Source organism: Somniosus microcephalus, chromosome 8, assembly GCF_052327205.1.
Source record: "Somniosus microcephalus isolate GS21.2 chromosome 8, FLI_Smic_1.0, whole genome shotgun sequence".
In the NCBI taxonomy this organism is placed as follows: Eukaryota; Metazoa; Chordata; class Chondrichthyes; order Squaliformes; family Somniosidae; genus Somniosus; species Somniosus microcephalus.
The window spans coordinates 105701314-105725401 of NC_140994.1; the positions used below are offsets into that span (position 1 = coordinate 105701314).

At 50.0% G+C, this 24088-nt stretch overlaps 1 protein-coding gene across 2 annotated transcripts in view; it reads right to left on the reverse strand.

The window, feature by feature from the left end:
- Positions 1–2250: 2250 nt before the first annotated feature.
- LOC147113740 (poly(A)-specific ribonuclease PNLDC1-like) overlaps positions 2251–24088 on the reverse strand; it is a 292736-nt gene continuing 270898 nt past the window's right edge. The window contains exons 17-19 of one of the 2 annotated variants that reach the window (XM_085995052.1): positions 10901–11076; positions 8172–8270; positions 2251–2391 (exon numbers count right to left, since the gene is read on the reverse strand). In XM_085995052.1, the coding sequence (XP_085851178.1) occupies positions 2331–2391; positions 8172–8270; positions 10901–11076 (336 nt within the window). In that variant the 3' untranslated portion in view covers positions 2251–2330. The remainder of the gene's footprint in view (positions 2392–8171; positions 8271–10900; positions 11077–24088) is intronic. The other variant, XM_085995053.1, reaches the window with a different exon arrangement.

Genomic DNA, 24088 nt, shown 5'->3' on the forward strand with positions numbered 1-24088 from the left:
AGGGGCAGCTGCATTATCAGAGGGGCAGTACTGAGGGAACACTGCACTGTCATAGGGGCAGTACTGAGGGAGGGCCGCACTGTCGGAGGGTCAGTACTTAGGGAGCGCTGCACTGTTGGAAGAGGGAGTACTGAGGGAGAACGGCACTGTTGGAGGGTCAGTACTGAGGGAGTGCTGCACTGTCGGAGAGGTAGTATTTAAGGAGCGCCGCACTGTCGGAGGGGCAGTACTGAGGGGGCACCGTGGTGTCGGAGGGGCAGTATTAGAGAGTGCAACACTGTTGGAGGGGCAGTACTGAGAGGGCGCTGCACTGTGGGAGGCAGTACTGAGCTGCACTGTCGGAGATGCAGTACTGTGGGAGCGCTGCACTGTCGGAGGGGCAGTACTGAGGGGGCGCCGCACTGTCGGAGGGTTAGAACTGAGGGAACACTGCTCTGTCGGAGGGGCAGTACTGAGGGGGCGCCCCGCTGTCGGAGAGGCAGTACTGAGCTGCACTGTCGGAGGGGCAGGTACGAGAAAGTTTCTTTGCAAACTGATCGGTCCTCTTTTCTCTTTAGATTGTGTTGGCTGTGGTGATGACTACCTACATGCCTGTTTCGAACTGCTCCCCTCTGATGGTGGCAAACCAACATTGGCCAACCTACAATGTGATAAAATGTTGCTTGATGGGATTAAGTACTTCTGGGAAAACCCATGCCAACCACCTCCCCGCTCTCTCTCTGCTGCAGCTTGAACACTCTTCCAAACGAACCTCTACTCTCCGCCTCTTTATCCCACCAACGGCTGGCCTTCTTGTGCCTGTCTGGAGCAATTCAGCCCCTCGAGCCTGTTACCATTCTCTCGCGCTCTCATTCATTCCCACTCTCTCTCACAATCCCTCTCTCCGTCACCCATTCCCTCTCACATTCTCACTGTTTAGAAAAAAATGACGGAAATATAATCAGCCACAAAACGGTAACATGCTGCCAACATTCTCTTTCAGAGCGTACCTCAGGAAGGATATATGGGCCTTGGAGGGGGGCAGCGCAGATTCACCAGAATGATCCCGGGGCTAAAAGGGGTAAACTTATGGGGCCAGATTGCACAGACTAGACTTGTATTCCCTTGAATTTAGAAGATTAAGGGGTGATCTAATTGAGGTGTTTAAGATGATTAAAGGATTCGATAGAATGGACAGAATTACATAGAATGTACAGCACTGAAACAGGCCATTCACGTCATCCACACTCACGTCAAGTCTGGTTGAAAGATCAGAGGGCGCGTATAGCTGGTGTCCAGTCAGTAAACGATGCGCACCCCACCACCCCCCTCCAATCCGGGGTGAGGTGCTGGGACAGTGGAGCCAACGTGTGTCAGAAGACCCTAAAAACCACCTCCTGCTTCTGCCCCCCTGGAATTCACTGCCTGAAAGGGTGGTGGAGGCAGTCTCAAGCACGGCTTTCAAAAGGGAGTTGGAAAAGTAACTGAAAGAAAAACATTTGCAGGGCTATGGGGAAAGGGTGGGGGAGTGGTACTAGCTGCAGTGCTCTTGCAGAGAGCCGGCACGGGCTCGACGGGCTGAATGGCCTCCTCCTGTGCAGTCACCATTCTATGATCTATGAGAACCCCTTCATGATTTTGAACACCTCTATCAAATCTCCAGGGATTGGGAGGGTAACTGGGGGAAAGGGGAGCAGGGATTGGGGGAAGGGAGTGGGATTTAGAGGGGCAATTGGGGATTAGGGGGTGGGATTAGAGATGGCGGGAGGAGATTACTGTGGTCTGGGATGTGGTGTTGGGGGGTGTGGGTATGAGGGATGAGGATGTGGGGACTCCCCAAAATATAATCTCCAGTTATAGAAACTGACACTGAGATAATTGCTATCCTCTCTCTCTCTCTCATTCAGCCCCTTCCAACCTGTTACACTGGAACAGGAGGAGGCCTTAGTGTGGACGTCACTGGCAAGGCCCAGCATTTATTGCCCATCCCTAATTGTCCTGGAGAAGGTGGTGGTGGTGAGCCGCTTTCTTGAGCCGCTGCAGTCCATGTGGTGAAGGTACTCCCACAGTACTGTAAGGAGGGAGTTCTAGGACTTTGACCCAACGATGATGAAGGAACAGTCGATATATTTCGGGATGGTGTGTAACTCGGAGGGGAACTTGGAGCTGGTGGTGTACCCATGCGCCTGCTGCTCTTGTCCTTCTAGGTGGTAGAGGGCGCAGGTTCGAGAGGTGCTGACTAAACAGAGTGAAACATGTCATTCAACTGAGAAAAGTAGAAGATAAATTTTATTGGGACCGCTTCCTGTATTTTTTTCATCTCCCCGTCCGATCGTGAATCGATTTCCGATCTATCCAGGTCTTCCCAGGAAGAAAACCAGGACTGAAGCAGCAGCCACAGAGCAACAGAGCCTGGAGAGAGAGAAATTAATACAATAGGTGTTTAGTATAGCGTCAGTACTGCACTGTCGGGGAGGCAGTACTGAGGGAGCGCTGCACTGTCGGAGGGGCAGTACTGAGGGAGCGCTGCACTGTCGGAGGGTCAGTCCTGAGGGAGCGCTGCACTGTCGGAGGGTCAGTACTGAGGGAGCGCTGCACTGTCGGAGGGTCAGTCCTGAGGGAGCGCTGCACTGTTGGAGGGTCAGTACTGAGGAAGCGCTGCACTGTCGAGGGGCAGTACTGAGGAAGCGCTGCACTGTCGGAGGGGCAGTACTGAAGAAGCGCTGCACTGTCAGAGGGGCAGTACTGAGGGAGCGCTGCACTGTCGGAGGGTCAGTACTGAGGGAGCGCTGCACTGTCGGAGGGTCAGTACTGAGGGAGCGCTGCACTGTTGTAAGAATTCGCAATAATTTACAGTTCTGAAGATCAATTTTTTTGATTAAAGAATCCCTGGGCGTTGTGCTTTTAAATTTCCAGGGATAAAAATGGCTGTCACCACATGGCCGAAGACAAAGGACAATGCTTTGTTTACAAAGCAATTGAATGCTATTAGCATTTGTTTGTATATCGAGTGGATACATCTAAACTGCAGAAGAGACTTTTGTATCTTGAATGGGAGACGTTTAACATTTGAATGGGTTTTAAATCACCCAGCACTGGACAATAGGGCTGTTGCATTCTCTTTGTTTCAGCCCAGGGAGCTCCGGAAGACACATTAACCCAGTCTAACCACTTTGAGTTAGCCAATCACAGTTTTCTCTTGTGTATTGGACCCTTTTGGGTGGGGAATTTTGCACACAGCCCTTGCAAGGCAGAACGGCAGGGGCCGCACCAGGTATAAAGATAGCGGCTGGAAGCTATCTCTCTCTTACTTCGCTGGACCACAGGTGAGCAGGGTGTTCTGACTCCTCAGCAAAGCAACCTAGCAGGAGTTTGGGGGATGGCAATTTAAGGGGATATTGCTAAGATTGTTTAACCAACATTGTAGTCACTTACCCCTCGTTTTTGCCATCTGCCTTACCCCATATTAAGCAATTTTACTGTAGTTACTGTGTGCGTGTGGGATAGTCTGATATTTTGATTGTAGTTTATTTAGGTAATAAAACTTGATTTTTTTCTCTCAATCCAAACCACTTGTTCCGTTTTAATATCATTAATTATAAGTTCCTCCACTCAGAACTAAAGGAGGGGTAGCGATTTGTAACTGCTGTAATAAAATTGGTTTTATTGGAATTGGTCCTGCAAGACCAGGAAAATTACTTTAAACCAGTTTAAAGAAGCCCCCGAACCCTTACAATGGCGACCGCGGGCAGGACTGCAGGCCGTTTTTGATATGATAAGTGGTCTGGATCTAGAGAAAGTATTGTCTTTCTTGCTTTCAGTCTGTGGGCAGCCCTGCGGAAGGTAGTGGCAGTGTGTAAGCTGACCTATCAGGGTATAGGTGGCTGGGCTAGGAAGGGTGAGATGGGAGAGCAGGAGGAGTTTAAAGAGGCCAAGAATCGGGAGTCCCAGCTTGGAAAATGCCAGGCGGAGGTAGAACGCCTCAGAGAGGTGTATGAGGCCAGAGCTAGTGGTATGAGGGTGCGGGAAGAGAATGCACGCCTCACACTAGAGGTCACGAAATGCCAGGCATTTATAGAGCACCTTGTGCAGGAAGTCACAGAGGCGAGGGACAGAGAGATGAGGCTACAAGAGGAGAATGCACACCTCACCCAAGAAGCTAGCGAGAGAGAGTGCCATGCGAGAAACGAGATAGAATTCCTAAAGTACCAAATCACTGAGGCCAGGGAAAATGAGATGAGACTGCGGGAAGAGAATGCCAGGTTTGGTGAAGCAGATCATGGCCCCTGTAGGGCAGAGATAGAAAGCCTTAACGTGGCTTTAAAGGTAGCAAGGGGAATGATTTGCGTGATCAGCCCGAAGGCAGGTCAGCTGGATTTTACTGGCAGCCCAAATCAAACCGCCCCAGAGGCAACACCCAGGGAAAGGCTGGCTAGGGAATTAGAGACCCCAAGACCGCAGCCCACAGCTCCGAGTCTTGAGGAGCTCTGGCAGCGAGGAGGGGTGGACAATGGGGTGGTAGGAGAACACCAGCAGGTCCCGCTAGGCAGGCGGGGACCAGGACCAGTGTACCCCCTCCAACAACGGAGGTACGGTCTGCCCGTGAGGAGTGAGCCTGAGAATAGGAATCCTCAGCCCACAGCATGTTCGAGTTCACAGGCAAGCACTGTGGCTTGTGTGGGGGAGGAGACATTCATATTCAGAGTAAGCTGTTTAAGCCAGGCAACAGGAAAGGAGAGTTCTGGGACCCCTGTAGAGCAGGTCCAGTAGCAGAAATCCAGGACAAGGGAGGCACACAGGGGATAGTTTTGGCCCCAGGCAAAAGGCAGGTCCAAAATTCCCCAGTTAAAGCCACCTGGGTGAGGGAACATGAGTTTGCTGTCCATGCAAGTTCAAGTTCATAGCCTACAAAAACAGGAACTGTGACTTGTTTCCAGGGAAAAGCAGACAAACCCAGAGAGAGACTTGCTGCCAGGTACATTATACATTATACAGTGCGGGCTATTTGGACATGGGGGAGAAGGTTCCCAGCCAGCTGGGGCTGTGACCCAAGCTCAGGGTCCGCCAGCCAAAGTTTCCCCCATAGAGACACCCCTCAGGAGGTCTCAGCGGGTGCCCCAGCATAAGAAAGCATGGTCACCCACTTTACAGTGGAGTAGGGCGGTCTCCCGAGCCAGGGAGAAGCCAGAGAACAGAGGCCCCCACTCAACAGCCATAAGCTGCGGGGGACCAGAGACAGGAGGCAGTCCAGCTTTGCTGCAGCCAGCAGCAATCTGCGACAGTGCCAGAGATTAGACTGGCCGTCCGGAGACGGGCGGCATCTGTATTATAGCTATGTGAGTGTAAATAGCTTGCTTTAAGGTGCATTTTAAATTTTGTTGATATAACTAGTTTTAAGTTTAAGTTTAAAGAGTTTAAGTTTACATGTCTGCCGAATGTTTGTATTTTGGTCCGAGGTCGAGGGACCCGACCATGTCTCCACCTAAGGCAGCAGGTCAGTGAGACCTGGCTGCATGTCCCTTTTAAGTTTTTGCAGGAGATGGGAAAATGAAGCAGCCATGTTCGCCCAGCCCAAGCTGGACATCGAATGAAAATACGGAATGTTGGGGATCACCTCGCCACTGGACGAATCCAGGAGACCCCGCAGCGATCTTCGGGAAAAACCGGACAGAGTCCGGAGGAATTTGCCTACTCCTCCTACGGGGAAGAGATGGCCCCAGCTGGGTGGGGCACAGCCCCCAACCCAGCACTATCCTGACCGAAGTTCACTTGCGGGAGACCTCGCTGTCGAGGAGTCACGATGGGGAAGCGCGGGCGCCTTGTGGTAGGGACGCGTTCCCCGGGGGTGGGTGGTGACGGCCCGGGAAGATTGTATAGAGGAGGGGGAGACCCAAGAGTCGCGTGGGTGCGGTCGGGGGAGGGAGGTACTCACCCGGGGGCCCACGGGCAAAGAGGATAAGTGTGGCTGGGAAGGATGAGTGGGTGGCCGGATCAGTGTGGGGCCAGGGAGAGCCGCCACACAGGCACCCATCATTTTCTGCAGCCAGTCGAGGGAAGACGGGAGGGGGAGGGACTGGGAGTCATGAGATCCCATACCCCGGTCTCGGTCTGTGCCAAGGTAATTTATACGTGAGGGGTACCCCGCCTCCACAAAGGGACAAGGGAACGGTTCGGGGCTGGTGGAGCAGGCTGGTCGGTAAATCCATTCTGCCTGTTTTAAAGTTTAAGCTGATCAAAGTGGGGTGGAAGGTACTTTTACTGCCCGAGTGGGAGGAGCAATGCCCACTCGAATTTCGCGACCCATCATCGGCACGTGATGATCGGGGTTCATTTAAGCATGTTGTTTAATGATTTTTTGTATTTTGTGTTACAGCCCCAAGTTGAGCAGAGGCGGAAGACCCTCTCCGTGCTTGGGATCGTTTTGATTACATTGTGTAACTAAGATTGCAACATTTTGTAATAACTTATGATGTAAAAAAGTGATTGTAAATTTGGTTTACACTGTATAATTTTACAAGAGTGTAGGGGTATGAGACCCCTTATTGAAAACTGAAGTATCTGTAAGATGCCAACCGTACCATGGTTTTTTTCTTGAATTAAAGGGGAATAGACGGGACGGGGATCAGTGGCAGATAGCTATTAGGTAAATACAGGGGATGGTTGTTTGTGGAGGGTCAGAAATTATTGCTCATTTCTTCAAGAGGATACTACAAGCAAGCTGGAAGTATCCAAGGGCGGACTGTAAGAATTCGCAATAATTTACAGTTCTGAAGATCAATTTTTTTGATTAAAGAATCCCTGGGCGTAGTGCTTTTAAATTTCCAGGGATAAAAATGGCTGTCACCACATGGCCGAAGACAAAGGACAATGCTTTGTTTACAAAGCAATTGAATGCTATTAGCATTTGTTTGTATATTGAGTGGATACATCTAAACTGCAGAAGAGACTTTTGTATCTTGAATGGGAAACGTTTAACATTTGAATGGGTTTTAAATCACCCAGCACTGGACAATAGGGCTGTTGCATTCTCATTAACCCAGTCTAACCACTTTGAGTTAGCCAATCACAGCTTTCTCTTGTGTATTGGACCCTTTTGGGTGGGGAATTTTGCACACAGCCCTTGCAAGGCAGAACGGCAGGGGCCGCACCAGGTATAAAGATAGCGGCTGGAAGCTAGCTCTTTCTCTTACTTCGCTGGACCACAGGTGAGCGGAGTTTCTGACTCCTCAACAAGGCAACCTAGCAGGAGTTTGGGGTGGTGATTTAAGGGAATTGTTAAGATTGTTTAAATAACATTGTAGCCATTGTATCCCTCGTTTTCACCGTCTGCAACCCCCGTTAAGCAATTTTACTGTAATTACTGTGTTCGTGTGGGATAGTTTGATATTTTGATTATAGTTCTTTTAGTTAATAAAACTTGATTTTTTTTCTCTCATCCAAACTACGTGTCTGTTTTAATATCAATAATTATAAGCCCTGCAGTCAGAACTTGAAGGTGGGGTAGCGATTCGAAACCGCTGTTTTAAAATTGGTTTTATTGGAACTTTAAACCAGTTTAAAGAAGCCCCAACCCTTACAATGTCGGAGGGTCAGTACTGAGGAAGCGCTGCACTGTCGGAGGGGCAGTACTGAGGGAGCGCTGCACTGTCGGAGGGGCAGTACTGAGTAAGTGCTGCACTGTCGGAGGGGCAGTATTGAGGGAGCGCTGCACTGTCAGAGGGTCGGTACTGAGGGAGCGCTGCACTGTCGGAGGGTCGGTACTGAGGGAGCGCTGCACTGTCGGAGGGTCAGTACTGAGGGAGATCCGCACTGTCGGAGGGTCAGTACTGAGGGAGCGCTGCACTGTCGAAGGGGCAGTGGGAAGTTCTCCCCGGTGTCCTGGCCCCAATATTTATCCCTCAAACATCACTAAAACAGATTATCTGATCATTATCACATTGCTTTTGATGGGAGCTTGCTGTGTGCAAATTGGTTACCACATTTTCTACTTTACAACAGTGACTACACTTCAAATATAAAAGTACTTCATTGGCTGTAAAGCACTTTGGGACGTCCTGAGGTGGTGAAAGACGCTAGAGAAATGGGAGTCAGTTCCGTTGAAATGGTGAAGTGGTGAGTGTCGGTCCATACACGAGGGCAGTGGGGGGGGGGAGAGCAAGTGCAGACCCCCTCCCACGTCCCCCTGAACCTGCCTGAATGCGCTGGTCACGGCTGGTGAGTGTGTCCAGTAGCGGTAAGGCTCTACTTGGAAAACTGGATGAGCCCTGTAAGTTCTCAAGATCTTCCTGGCCCTGGAAAAGAAGGGAGAACATTGGTTACTGAATGGGTTGAGAGGAGGGGGGTCCGACACCAATCGAGACCCTCGTTACAATTTCATTCATTCATTGACGGGATGTGTGGGCAAGGCCGGCATTTAGTGCTTGTCCGATAGTTGCCCCTTGAGAAGGTGGTGGTGGCCCTGGCTGGAGAGTCTAGAACTAGGGGGTCAGAGTCTCAGGATAAGGGGTCAGCCTTTTAGGATTGAGATGAGGAGAAATTTCTTCACTCAGTGAATCTCTACCCGAGAGATGCTCAGTCGATGAGTGTATTTAAGGCTGAGATCGATAGATTTTTGGACTCTAGGGGAATCAAGGGATATAGAGATCAGGCAGGATGGTGGAGTTGAGGTCGAAGATCAGCCATGATCTTATTGAGTGGCGGAGCAGGCTCGCGGGGCCGTATGGTCTACTCCTGCTTCTATTTCTTATGTTCTCAACCGCTGCAGTCCGTGTGGTGAAGATGCTCCCACAGTGCTGTCAGGGAGGGAGTTCTAGGATTTTGACCCAGCCGATATATTTCCAAGTCAGGATGGTGTGTGACTGGGAGATGGAACTTGGAGGCGGTGGTGTTCCCATGCGCCTGCTGCCCTTGTCCTTGTCCTTCTAGGTGGAAGAGGTCGTGGGTTTGGGAGGTGCTGTCGAAGAAGCCTTGGCGAGTTGCTGCAGTGCATCTTGTAGATGGTACACACTGCAGCCACGGTGCGCTGGTGGTGGAGGGAGTGAATGTTTAAGTTGGTGGATAGGGTGCCAATCAAGCGGGCTGCTTTGTCCTGGATGGTGTCGAGCTTCTTGAGTGTTGTTGGAGCTGCACTCATCCAGGCAAGTGGAGAGTATTCCATCACACTCCTGACTTGTGCCTTGTATATGGTGGAAAGGCTTTCACAGAATCACAGAAACCCCACAGTGCAGATAGAGGCCATTTCGGCCCATCGAGCCTGCACCGACACATATCCCACCCGATCCCCGTAACCCCTACACCAACACATATCCCACCCTATCCCCGTAACCCCACGTATTTAATCCTCCTAACACTAAGGGTCAATTTATCATAGCCAATCAACCTAACCCGCACATCTTTGGGGAGTCAGGAGGTGAGATACTCGCCGCAGAATACCTCGCCTCTGACTGCTTCCGGCCCAGAACCCTCTCTGCGCATCCTTCGATTTCCATCACTCTACCATTGGTGGCCGTGCCTTCAGCTGCCTAGGCCCTAACCTCAGGAATTCCCTCCCTAAACCTCTCTGCCTCTCTACCTCTCCTTCTTTAAGACGCTCCTTAAAACATACCTCTTGGACCAAGCATTTGGACACCTGTCCTAATATTTCCTTTGGTGTCACCACACGGGACTGCAGTGGTTCAAGAAGGCGGCCCACCAACACCTTCGCAAGGGGCAACTGGGGACCATCAGAGGCCCTGTATAAGGAGGGAGTCTCTCAGTCAGGGACCGTGTTTGAAGAGGGAGTCTCTCCCTCAGGGACCCTGTTTGAAGAGGGAGTCTCTCCCTCAGGGACCCTGTTTGAAGAGGGAGTCTCTCCCTCAGGGACCCTGTTTGAAGAGGGAGTCTCTCCCTCAGGGACCCTGTTTGAAGAGGGAGTCTCTCCCTCAGGGACCCTGTTTGAAGAGGGAGTCTCTCCCTCAGGGACCTAGTTTAAAGAGGGAGTCTCTCCCTCAGGGACCTAGTTTAAAGAGGGAGTCTCTCCCTCAGGGACCCTGTTTGAAGAGGGAGTCTCTCCCTCAGGGACCCTGTTTGAAGAGGGAGTCTCTCAGTCAGGGACCGTGTTTGAAGAGGGAGTCTCTCCCTCAGGGACCCTGTTTGAAGAGGGAGTCTCTCCCTCAGGGACCCTGTTTGAAGAGGGAGTCTCTCCCTCAGGGACCCTGTTTGAAGAGGGAGTCTCTCCCTCAGGGACCCTGTTTGAAGAGGGAGTCTCTCCCTCAGGGACCTAGTTTAAAGAGGGAGTCTCTCCCTCAGGGACCCTGTTTGAAGAGGGAGTCTCTCCCTCAGGGACCCTGTTTGAAGAGGGAGTCTCTCAGTCAGGGACCGTGTTTGAAGAGGGAGTCTCTCCCTCAGGGACCCTGTTTGAAGAGGGAGTCTCTCCCTCAGGGACCCTGTTTGAAGAGGGAGTCTCTCCCTCAGGGACCCTGTTTGAAGAGGGAGTCTCTCCCTCAGGGACCCTGTTTGAAGAGGGAGTCTCTCCCTCAGGGACCCTGTTTGAAGAGGGAGTCTCTCCCTCAGGGACCCTGTTTGAAGAGGGAGTCTCTCCCTCAGGGACCCTGTTTGAAGAGGGAGTCTCTCCCTCAGGGACCCTGTTTGAAGAGGGAGTCTCTCCCTCAGGGACCTAGTTTAAAGAGGGAGTCTCTCCCTCAGGGACCCTGTTTGAAGAGGGAGTCTCTCCCTCAGGGACCCTGTTTGAAGAGGGAGTCTCTCAGTCAGGGACCTAGTTTGAAGAGGGAGTCTCTCCCTCAGGGACCCTGTTTGAAGAGGGAGTCTCTCCCTCAGGGACCCTGTTTGAAGAGGGAGTCTCTCCCTCAGGGACCCTGTTTGAAGAGGGGGTACCCTGTCCCCATTGCCGCCTGTCAATCTATCCAGATTGTGTGTTGCTCACCCCCTCCACTCATTCGTGGCGAGCAGGTAGTGCCTTGGACTCTCCCTCCTGACGTCCAGGGAGCAGAATGTGGCAAACTCCTTCGCGATCTCCGCAGTACTCGAATTCCAGCCTCGACGGAGCTTTACCAGCAGAATGGGAGGCCGCTCAGCCTGTGGGTCAGCACCCGAAAGAGACTGGGAAACACAAGATTCACACCCAGTGTCAGCATTGAGCTCTCCCAGGGCAGGTACAGCACGGGTTAGATACAGAGTAAAGGTCCCTCTGAGCTGTCCCATCAAACACTGCCAGGACAGGTACAGTATGGGTTAGATACAGAGTAAAGCTCCCTCTATGCTGTCCCATCAAACACTCCCAGGGCAGGTACAGCACGGGTTAGATATAGAGTAAAGGTCCCACTATACTGTCCCCATCGAACACTCCCGGGGCAGATACAGCGCGGGTTAGATGCAGAGTAAAGCTCACTCTACAATGTCCCATCAAACACACACAGGGCAGGTACAGCACGGATTAGATACAGAGTAAAGCTCCCTCTACACTGTCCCGTCGTTCCAAGGTCAGGTACAGCACAGGTTAGATACAGAGTAAAGCTCCCTCTACACTGTCCCATCAAACACTCCCTGTGCAGGTACAGCACAGGTTCGATACAGAGTAAAGCTCCCACTACACTGTCCCATTAAACACTGCCAGGATAGGTACAGCATGGATTAGATACAGAGTAAAGCTCCCTCTAATTGCCCCATCAAACACTCCCAGGGCAGTTACAGCACAGTTTAGATACAGAGTAAAGCTCCTTCTACACAGTCCCATCAAACACTCCCAGGGCTTGCACAGCAGGGGTTAGATAAAGAGTAAAGCTCCCTCTACACTGTCCTATCAAACACTCCCAGGGTGGGTATGCACGGGTTAGATAAAGAGTAAAGCCGCCTCTACACAGTCCCATCGCTCCCAGAGCAGCTATAGCACAGGTTAGATACAGAGTAAAGCTCCCTCTACACTGTCCCATCAAACACTTACAGCGCAGGTACAGCCCGGGTTAGAGACAGAGTAGGCTCCCTCAACACTGTCCCGTCGTTCCCAGGGCAGGTACACACAGATTGGATACAGAGTAAAGCTCCCTCTACACTGTCCCATCAAACACTCCCAGCGCAGGTACAGCACGGGTTAGATACAGAGTAAAGCTCCCTCTACACTATCCCATCAAACATTCCCAGGATAGGGACAGCACGGGTTAGAAACATAGAAACATAGAAGATAGGAGCAGGAGTAGGCCATTCGGCCCTTCGAGCCTGCTCCGCCATTCAATGAGATCATGGCTGATCATCCAAATTCAGTACCCTGTCCCTGCCTTCTCCCCATATCCCTTGATCCCTTTAGCCTTAAGAAATATATCCAACTCTTTTTTGAATATATTTAATGAACTGGCCTCCACCGCCCTCTGTGGCAGAGAATTCCACAGGTTCACCACTCTCTGGGTGAAGAAATTCCTCCTCATTTCAGTCCTAAATGGCTTACCCCTTATCCTTAGACTATGACCCCTGGTTTTGGACTCCCCGGCCATCATAAACATCCTTCCTGCATCTAGTCTGTCCAGGCCTGACAGAATTTTATAAGTTTCGATGAGATCCCCTCTCAATCTTCTAAACTCCAGTGAGTATAAGCCCAATTGACACAATCTCTCCTCATACGTCATTCCTGCCATCCCAGGTATCAGCCTGGTGAATCTTCGCTGCACTCCTTCCATGGCAAGAACGTCCTTCCTCAGGTAAGGCAACCAAAACTGCACACAGTACTCAAGGTGCGGTCTCACCAAGGCCCTGTACAACTGTAGCAAGACATCCTTGTTACTGTACTCGAACCCTCTTGCTACGAAGGCCAACATACCATTTGCCTTCTTAACCGCCTGCTGCACCTGCATGCTTACCTTCAGCGACTGGTGCACAAGAACACCCAGGTCTCTTTGCACTTCCCCTTCTCCCAATCTATTGCCATTCAAATAATAATCTGCCTTCCTGTTTTTGCCACCAAAGTGGATAACCTCACATTTATCCACATTATAGTGCATTTGCCATGTTTCTGCCCAATCACCCAATCTGTCCAAATCGTACTGGAGTTTCACGACATCCTCCTCACAGCTTACCCTCCCACCCAGCTTTGTGTCGTCTGCAAATTTGGAGATATTACATCCAATTCCCTCGTCCAGATCATTAATATATATTGTGAACAGCTGGGGTCCTAGGACCGATCCTTGCGGTACCCCACTAGTCACTGCCTGCCACTCGGAAAACGACCTGTTTATTCCAACTCTTTGCTTTCTGTCCGCCAACCAGTTCTCTATCCAAGTCAATACCTTGCCCCCAATCCCATGTGCCTTAATTTTGCACGCTAATCTCTTATGTGGGACCTTATCGAAAGCCTTCTGAAAGTCCAAATACATCACATCCACTGGTTCTCCCTTATCTATTTTACCAGTTACATCCTCAAAAAATTCCAGTAGATTAGTCAAGCATGATTTACCTTTTGTAAATCCATGTTGACTTTGTCCGATCCTGTCACTGCTTACCAAGTGCTCTGCTATTACATCTTTTATAATAGATTCTAGCATTTTCCCCACTACCGATGTCAGGCTTTTTCTCGACCACCTTTTTTGAATAGTGGGGTAACATTAGCTACCCTCCAATCCATGGGTACTGTTCCTGAGTCTATCGAGTTCTGGAAGATGACCAGCAATGCATCTACTATTTCCAGGGCCACTTCCTTAAGAACCCTGGGATGTAGATTATCAGGCCCTGGGGATTTATCGGCCTTTAGTCCCATCAATTTTCCTAACACCATTTCCCTACAAATACTGATTTCTTTCAGTTCCACCCTTTCATCAGGCCCTATGTTCCCCGGCATCTCTGGGAGGTTATTTGTGTCCTCCTTTGTGAAGACAGAACCAAAGTATGAATTTAGTTGGTCTGCCATTTCTTTGTTTCCCATGATAAATTCCCCTGATTCTGACTGTAAGGGATCTACGCTTGACTTCACCAATCTTTTTCTCTTCACATATCTATAAAAGCTTTTACAGTCAGCTTTTATGTTCTCTGCTAGCTTACTCTCATATTCTATTTTCCCTTTCTTAATTAATCCCTTTGTCCTCCTTTGCTGAATCCTAAACTGCTCCCAATTCTCAGGATTATTGCTTTTTCTGCCCAATTTATCTGTCGTCTCCTTGGATCTTATGCTATCCCTAATTTCCCTTGTTAGCCATGGTTGAGTCACCTTTTTTGTTTTATTTTTATGCCAAACTGGGATGAACAAATTCTGTAGCTCATCCATTCGGTGTTTGAATGTTTGCCATTGCCTATCCACCGTCAACCCTTTGAGTGCCATTCCCCAATCAATCCTACCCAACTCGCTCCTCAGACCATCGTAGTTTCCTTTATTTAAAGTGAGGACCCTAGTCTCTGAGTCAACTACTTCATTCTCCATCTTAATGAAGAATTCGATCATATTATGATCGCTCAGACCCAAGGGGCCTCGTACAACAAGATTGCTAATTAATCCTTTGTCGTTACATAATACCCAGTCTAAGATGGCCTGATCTCTGGTTGGTTCCTCGACATATTGGTCCAGGAAACCATCCCGTAAACACTCCAGGAATTCCTCCTCCACAGTATTGTTATTAATTTGGTTGGCCCAATCTATATATAGATTAAAGTCACCCATGATGACTGCTGTGCCCTTATTGCACGCTTCTTTAATTTCCCTTTTAATGCCATCCCCAACCTCCGCCTTACTGTTGGGAGGTCTATATACCACTCCCACTAATGTTTTTTTCCCCTTAGTATTTCTCAATTCTACCCATACAGATTCCACATCATCAGAGCTAATATCCTTCATTACAATTGTATTAATCCCTTCTTTAACCAGTAATGCTGCCCCACCTCCCTTTCCTTTTTGCCTATCTTTCCTGAATATCGAATACCCCTGGATGTTGAGTTCCCAGTCTTGGCCATCCTTGAGCCACGTTTCCGTAATCCCAACCAAATCATATTCGTTTACCTCTATTTGCGCAGCCAATTCGTCCACCTTATTACAAATGCTCCTCGCATTAAGACACAAAGCCTTCAGGCTTGTTTTTTTAATGCACTTAGACCTATTAGAATTATTATTTACTGTGGCCACGTTTGATTTAAACCGTTGATTTCTCTGACTGCCACTTTTGTTTTTCTCCTTCCTATCTTTTGCTTTTATCCCTGTTTCCCTTTCCTCCGTCTCCCTGCTCAGGTTCCCAACCCCCTGCCATTTTAATTTAAACCCCCCCGAACAGAGTTAGCAAGCCTCCCCGCAAGGATATTTGTCCCGCTCTGGTTCAGGTGCAGGGTAAAGCTCCCTCTACACTGTCCCATCTAACATTCCCGGGGCAGGTACAGCACGGGTTAGATACAGAGTAAAGTTCCCTGTACACTGTTCCATCAAACACTCCCAGGGCATGTACAGCATGGATTAGATACAGAGTAAAGCCCCCTCTAACTGCCCCATCAAACACTCCCAGGGCATGTACAGCATGGGATAGATATAGAGTAATGCTCCCTCTACACTGTCCCATCAAACACTCCCAGGGCAGGTACAGCATGGATTAGAAACAGAGTAAAGCTCCCTCTACACTGTCCCATCAAACACTCCCAAGGCAGGTGCAGCATGGGTTAGATACAGAGTAAAACTCCATCTACACTGTCCCATCAAACACACCCAGGGCAGGTACTGCACAGATTAGACACAGAGTAAAAACCCCTCTACACTCTCCCATCAAACACTCCCGGGCAGGGACAATGCGGGTTAGATACAGAGTAAACCTCCCCCTACACTGTCCAATCAAACACTGCCAGGACAGGTACAGCATTGATTAGATACAGAGTAAAGCCCCCTCTAACTGCCCCATCAAACACTCCCAGGGCAGGTATGGCACAGGTTAGTTACAGAGTAAAGCTCCCTCCACACTGTCCCATCAAACACTCCCAGGGCAAGTGCAGCACGTGATAGATACAGAGAAAAGCTCCCTCTAAACTGTCCCCATCAAACACTTCCAGGGCAGCTACAGCACAGGTTAGAAACAGTGTAAATCTCCCTCTACACTGTCTCATCAAACACACCCAGGACAGGTACAGCACAGGTGAGATACAGAGTAAAGTTCCCTCTGCACTGTCCCATCAAAAACTCCCGGGGCAGGTACAGTGCGGGTTAGATACAGAGTAAAGCTCCCTCTACTCTGTCCCCATCAAACACTTCCAGGGCAGGTACAGCACGGGCTCGATACAGAGTACAGCTCCCTCTACACTGTCCCATCAAACATTCCCAGTGCAGGTACTGCACGGAATAGATACAAAGTAAAAATCCCTCCACACTGTCCCATCAAACACTCCCAGGGCAAGTACAGCACGTGATAGATACAGAGAAAAGCTCCCTCTAAACTGTCCCCATCAAACACTTCCAGGGCAGCTACAGCACAGGTTAGAAACAGTGTAAATCTCCCTCTACACTGTCTCATCAAACACACCCAGGACAGGTACAGCACAGGTGAGATACAGAGTAAAGTTCCCTCTGCACTGTCCCATCAAAAACTCCCGGGGCAGGTACAGTGCGGGTTAGATACAGAGTAAAGCTCCCTCTACTCTGTCCCCATCAAACACTTCCAGGGCAGGTACAGCACGGGCTCGATACAGAGTACAGCTCCCTCTACACTGTCCCATCAAACACTCCCAGTGCAGGTACTGCACGGAATAGATACAAAGTAAAAATCCCGTTACAATGTTCCATCAAATACTCCCAGGGCACATACAGCACTGGTTAGATACAGAGTAAATCTCCCTCTACACTGTCTCATCAAACACCCCCAGGACAGGTACAGTGCGGGTTAGATACAGAGTAAAGCACCCTCTGCACTGTCCCCATCAAACACTCCCGGGGCAGGTACAACACGGGTTCGATACAGAGTAAATCTCCCTCCAAACTGTCCCTATCAAACACTCCCAGGGCAGATACCGCACGGGTTTGATACAGAGTACAGCTCCCTCTACACTCTCCCATCCATCACTCCCAAGGCAGGTGCAGCACAGGGTTACATACAGAGTAAAGCTCCCGCTGCTCTCTCCGATCAACCACTCCCAGTATAGGTACTGCACGGATGAGATACAGAGTAAAGCTATCCCATCAAACGCTCCCAGGGCAGCTACAGCACAGGTTAGAAACAGAGTAAAGTTCCCTCTACACTATCCCATCAAACACTCCCGGGTAGGTACAGTGAGGGTTAGATACAAAGTAAAGCTCCCTCTAAACTGTCCCCATCAAACACTTCCAGGGCAGGTACAGCACGGGTTCGATACAGAGTAAAACTCCCTCTACACTCTCCCATCAAACACTCCCGGGCAGGTACAGTGCGGGTTAGATACAGAGTAAAGCCCCCTCTGCACTGTCCCCATCAAACACACCCAGGGCAGGTATGGCACGGTTGAGAGATAGAGTAAAGCTCCCTCAGCACTGTCCCATCAAACACTCCCAGGACAGGTACAGCATGGATTAGATACAGAGTAAATCTCCCTCTACACTGTCCCATCAAACACTGCCAGGACAGGTACAGCATGGATTAGATACAGAGTAAAGCCCCCTCTAACAGCCCCATCAAACACTGCCAGGACAGGTACAGCACGGGTTCGATACAGAGTAAAGTTTCCTCTACACTGTCCCATCAAAACTCCCGGGGCAGGTACAGCACGGGCTCGATACAGAGTACAGCTCCCTCTACACTGTCCCATCAAACACTCCCAGTGCAGGTACTGCACGGAATAGATACAAAGTAAAAATCCCTTTACAATGTTCCATCAAATACTCCCAAGGCAGGTACCGCACAGGGTTAGATACAGAGTAAATCTCCCTCTACACTGTCCCATCAAACACTCCCAGGGCAGGTGCAGCACGGGGTTACATACAGAGTACAGCGTCCTCTACACTGCCCCATCAAACACTCCCAGGGCAGGTACAGCACTGGTTAGATACAGAGTAAAGTTCTCTCTAAACCACCCCCATCAAACACTCCCAGGGCAGGTACAGCACGGGTTCGATACAGAGTAATGCTCCCTCGACACTGTCGCATCTAACACTCCTGGGGAAGGTAGAGCACTAGTTAGATAGAGTAAAGCTCCCTCTACACTGACCCATCAATCACTCCCAGGGCAGCTACAGCACGGGTTAGATACAGAGTAAAGCTCCCTCTACACTGTCCCTATCAAGCACTCCCAGGGCAGGTACAGCACAGGTTAGATACTGAATAAAGCTACCTCGACACTGTCCCATCACACACTCCCAGGGCTGGTACAGTGCGGGTTAGATACAGCGTAAAGCTCACTCTACACTGTCCAATCAAACATTCCCAGGGCAGGTACAGCATGGGTTAGATACAGAGTAAAGCTCCCTCTACTCTGTCCAATGAAACACTCCCGGGTCAGGTACAGCATGGGTTCGATACAGAGAAAAGCTCCCGCTACACTGTCCCATCAAGCACTCCCAGGCAGGTACAGTGTGGGTTAGATACAGAGTAAAGCTCCCTCTACACTGTCGCCATCAAATACACCCAGGGCAGGTACAGCAGAGGATTGGATACAGAGTAAAGCTCCCTCTACATTCACAGAATCACAGAAACCCCACAGTGCAGATAGAGGCCATTTCGGCCCATCGAGCCTGCACCGACACATATCCCACCCGATCCCCGTAACCCCTACATCAACACATATCCCACCCTATCCCTGTGTATTTAATCCCCCTAACACTAAGGGTCAATTTATCATAGCCAATCAACCTAGCCCGCACATCTTTGGACCGTGGGAGGAAACCGGAGCACCCGGAGGAAACCCACGCAAACACAGGGAGAATGTGCAAACTCCACACAGACAGTCACCCGAGGCCGGATTCGAACCCGGGTCTCTGGCGCTGTGAGGCAACAGTGATAACCACTATGCCACCGTGCTGCATTGTCCCCAACAAATACTCCCAGGGCAGGTGCAGCACGGGTTAGATACAGAGTGAAGCTCCCTCTACTCTGTCCGATCAAACACTCCCAGGGCAGGTACAGCACGGGGTTAGATACAGAGTAAAGCTCCCTCTACACTATCCCCATCAAACATTCCCAGGGCAGGTACAGCATTGGTTAGATACAGAGTACAGCACCTTCTACACTGTCCCCATCAAACACTCCCAGGGCAGGTACAGCACGGGTTCGATACAGAGTAAAGCTCCCTCTATACTGTCCCATCAAACACTCCCAGGGCAGGTACAGCACTGGTTAGATACAGAGTAAATTTCCCTCTACACTGCCACAATAAACACTCCCAGGACAGTTACAGCACGGGTTACAAACATTGTAAAGCTCCTTCTACACTATCACTATCAAACATTCCCAGGGCAGGTAAAGCACTGGTTAGATACAGAGTAAAGCTCCCTCTACACTGTGCCATTAAACACTCCTGTAGTGATCAATAACATGTCATTCTGTGGTGGACACTAGGTGGAGCGGTAGAGCTGTATATAGCTGTATGTATAAGACTACACTATCCAGCTATATATTATATTAAGACTACATTACCCATGAGGCTAGGCTACCCAGAAGGCAACAGTCAAGATGGCAGCCTGCACACAGGAGCACAAGGCTGCATCTCTACAAGATGCTGTACAAGTCCACATGTGCTCAATAAAAGTAACTAGCAAAAGCTAGCTGTGTTCATAATAAGAATGTCTAGTTATTAATGAACATAACTCCCAGTGCAAGTACTGCACGGAATAGATACAGAGTAAAACTCCCTCTACACTATTCCATCAAATACTCCCAGGGCAGGTAACGTACAGGGTTAGATACAGAGTAAAGCTCCCTCTAATCTCTCCGATCAAACACTCCCAGGGCAGGTACAGCATTGGTTAGATACAGAGTAAATCTCCCTCTACACAGTCCCATCAAACACGCCCAGGGCAGGTACAGCACGGGGTTAGATGCAGAGTAAAGCTCCCTCTCCTCTGTCCGATCAAACACTCCCAGGGCAGGTACTGCATGGATTAGATACAGAGTACAGCTCCCTCTACACTGTCCCATCAAACACTCCCGGGGCAGGTACAGCACAGAATTAGATACAGAGTAAAGCTCCCTCTACACTGTCCCATCAAACACTCCCAGGACAGGTACAGCACTGGTTAGATACAGAGTAAAGCGCCCTCTACACTGTCCCATCAACAAACACTCCCGGGCAGGTGCAGCACGGGTTAGATACAGAGTACAGCTCCCTCTACACTGTACCATAAAACACTCCCGGGGCAGCTACAGCACGGGTTAGATATAGAGTAAAGCTCCCTCTATACTGTCCCCATCAAACCTCCCAGGGCATGTACAGCACGGGTTATATACAGAGTAAAGCTCCCTCTACACTGACCCATGAAACACTCCCAGGGAGGTACAGCACAGGTTGTATACAGAATAAAGCTCCCTCTACACTGTCCCATCAAACACTCCCTGGAAGGTACAGTGCAGGTTAGATACAAAGTAAAGCCCCCTCTACACTGACCCATCAAACACTCCCAAGGCAGGTACAGCACAGGGTTAGATACAGAGTAAAGCTCCTCTACACTGCCGCCATCAAACACTCCCAGGTCAGGTACAGCACTGGTTAGATACAGAGTAATTCTCCCTCTACACTGTGCCATCAAACAATCCCGGGGCAGCTACAGCATGGGTTAGAAACATTGTAAAGCTCCCTCTACACTATCAAACATTCCCAGGGCAGGTAAAGCACTGGTTAGATACAGAGTAAAGTTCCCTCTACACTGTCCCATCAAACACACCCAGGAAAGGTACAGCACGGGTTAGATACAGAGTAAAGCTCCCTCTACACCGTCCGATCAAACACTCCCGGGCAGGTAAAGCACGGGCTGGATACAGAATAAAGCTCCCTCTACAATGTCCCCATCAAACACTCCCGGGCAGGTACAGCACGGGTTAGATACAGAGTAAAGTTCCCTCTACACTATCCCCATCAAACACACCCAGGGCAGGTACAGCTTGGGTTAGATACAGAGTAAAGCTCACTCTACTCTGTCCGATCAAACACTCCCAGGGCAGGTAAAGCATGGGGTTAGATACAGAGTAAAGCTCCCTCTACACTGTCGGATCAAACACTCATGGGCAGGTACAGCACGGGTTAGGTACAGAATAAAGCTCCCTCTACGCTGTCCCATCAAACATTCCCAGGGCACGTACAGCACGGTATCAATTCAGAGAAAAGCTCCCGATACACTGTCCCATCAAACACTCCCAGGCAGGCACAGTGCACGTTAGATACAGAGTAAAGCTCCCTCTACACTGTTCCATCAAACACTCCCAGTACAAGTACTGCACGGGTTATATACAGTGTAAAACTCCCTCTACACTTTCCCATCAAACACACCCAGGGCAGGTACAGCTCGGGTTAGATACAGAGTAAAGCTCACTCTACTCTGTCCAATCAAACACTCATGGGCAGGTACAGCACGGGGTTAGATACAGAGTAAAGCTCCCTCTACACTGTCCCCATCAAACACTCTCAGGGCAGGTACAGCACGGGGTTAGATACAGAGTAAAGCTCCCTCTACACTGTCCCCATCAAACACTCCCAGGGCTGCTACAGCACAGCTTATAAACAGAGTAAAGTTCCTTCTACACTGTCCCATCAAACACTCCCAGGGGAGGTACAGCACAGGTTCGATACAGAGTAAATCTCCCTCTACACTCTCCCCATCAAACACTTCTAGGGCAGGTACAGCTCAAGGTTAGATACAGAGTAAAGCTCCCTCTATACTGTCCCCATCAATCACTCCCAGGGCAGCTACAGCACGGGTTAGATGCAGAATAAAGCTCCCTCTACACTGTCCCTTCAAACACTCCCAGGGCAGGTACAGCACTGGGTTAGATACAGAGTAAAGCTCCCTCTACACTGTCCCATCAATCACTCCCAGGGCAGCTACAGCACGGGTTAGATACAGGGTAAAGCTCCCTCTACACTGTCCCATCAAACACTCCCGGGGCAGGTAGAGCACTGGTTAGATACAGAGTAAAGTTCCCTCTACACTGTCCCATCAAACGCTCCCAGGGCAGATACAGCACGGGTTCGATACAGAGTAAAGCTCCCTCTACACTAACGCAACAATCACTCCCAGAGCAGCTACAGCACGGGTTAGATACAGAGTAAATTTCCCTCTACACAGTGCCATCAAACAATCCCGGGGCAGGTACAGCACGGGTTAGATACAGAGCACAGCTCCCTCGACACTCCCTTCAAACACTCCCGGGGCAGGTAGAGCACTGGTTAGATACAGAGTAAAGCACCTTCTACACTGACCCATCAATCACTCCCAGGGCAGCTACAGCACGTGTTAGATACAGAGTAAAGCTCCCTCTACTCTGTTCGATAAAACACTCCCGGGCAGGTACAGCACGGGTTAGATACAGAGTAGAGCTCCCTCTACACTGTCCCATCAAACACTCCCAGGGCACGTACAGCACGGGGTTAGATACAGAGTAAAGCTCCCTCTACACTGACCAATCAAACACTCCCAGGGCAGCTACAGCACAGCTTATAAACAGAGTAAAGTTCCTTCTACACTGTCCCATCAAACACTCCCAGGGGAGTACAGCACGGGTTCGATACAGAGTAAAGCTCCCTCTACACTGTCCCATCAAAGACTCCCAGGGCAGCTACAGCACAGGTTAGAAACAGAGTAAAGTTCCTTCTACACTGTCCGATCAAACACTCCCGGGCAGGTACAGTACGGGTTTGATACAGAGTATAGCTCCCTCTATGCTGTCCCCATCAAACACTCCCAGGGCAGGTACAGGACAGGTTAGATACAGAGTAAAGCTCCCTATACTCTGTCCGATCAAACGTTCCTGGGCAGGTACAGTACGGGATAGATACAGACTATAGCTCCCTCTACACTGTCCCCATCAAACACTTCTAGGGCAGGTACAGCACGGGGTCGATACAGAGTATAGCTCCCTCTATGCTGTCCCCATCAAACACTCCCAGGGCAGGTACAGGACAGGTTAGATACAGAGTAAAGCTCCCTATACTCTGTCCGATCAAACGTTCCTGGGCAGGTACAGTACGGGATAGATACAGACTATAGCTCCCTCTACACTGTCCCCATCAAACACTTCTAGGGCAGGTACAGCACGGGGTCGATACAGAGAAAAGCTCCTGCTACACTGTCCCATCAAACACTCCCAGGGCAGGTATAGCACAGGTTAGGTACAGAGTAAAACTCCCTCTACACTGTCCCCATCAAACACTCCCAGGACAGGTACAGCACGGGTTCGATACAGAGTAAAGCTACCTCTACACTCTCCCAATCAAACACTTCTAGGGCAGGTACAGCACGAGGTTGAATACAGAGTAAAGCTCCCTCTACACTGTCCCATCCGACACTCCCACGGTAGGTACAGCACGGGGGTAGATACAGAGTAAAGCTCCCTCTACACTAATGCATCAATCACTCCCAGAGCAGCTACAGGACGGGTCAGATACAGCGTAAATTTCCCTCTACACAGTGCCATCAAACAATCCCGGGGCAGGTACAGCACGGGTAAGATACAGAGTACCGCTCCCTCTACACTCCCCCTTGAAACACTCCCAGGGCAGGTAGAGCACTGGTTAGATACAGAGTAAAGCTCCCTCTACACTGACCCATCAATCACTCCCAGGGCATCTACAGCACGGGTTAGATACAGAGTGTCATAAATCAAAAGAAGTAACTCAGGAAGGACTACTGAACGGCCAGCTGAGGGCGCCGTCCAAGGAGAATAAATACTCGGCGTGGGCCCACCTTGGCAGAGACAATCTGGAAACAGGAAGCTAGTGACTTCTAACTAGACCTCCATGTTTTGTTACAAGTCGATTAAAGCGTTGCTTTATGTACAACCAAGTGCGTAGTGAGTCTTCATTACGTCACAGAGTAAAGCTCCCTCTATACTGTCCCCATCAAACACTCCCAGGGCATGTACAGCACGGGTTAGATACAGAGTAAAGTTCCCTCTACACTGTCCCATCAAACACTCCCAGGGCAGGTACACCACAGGTTAGATACAGAGTAAAGCTCCCTCTACACTGTCCCATCAAACACTCCCAGGGCAGG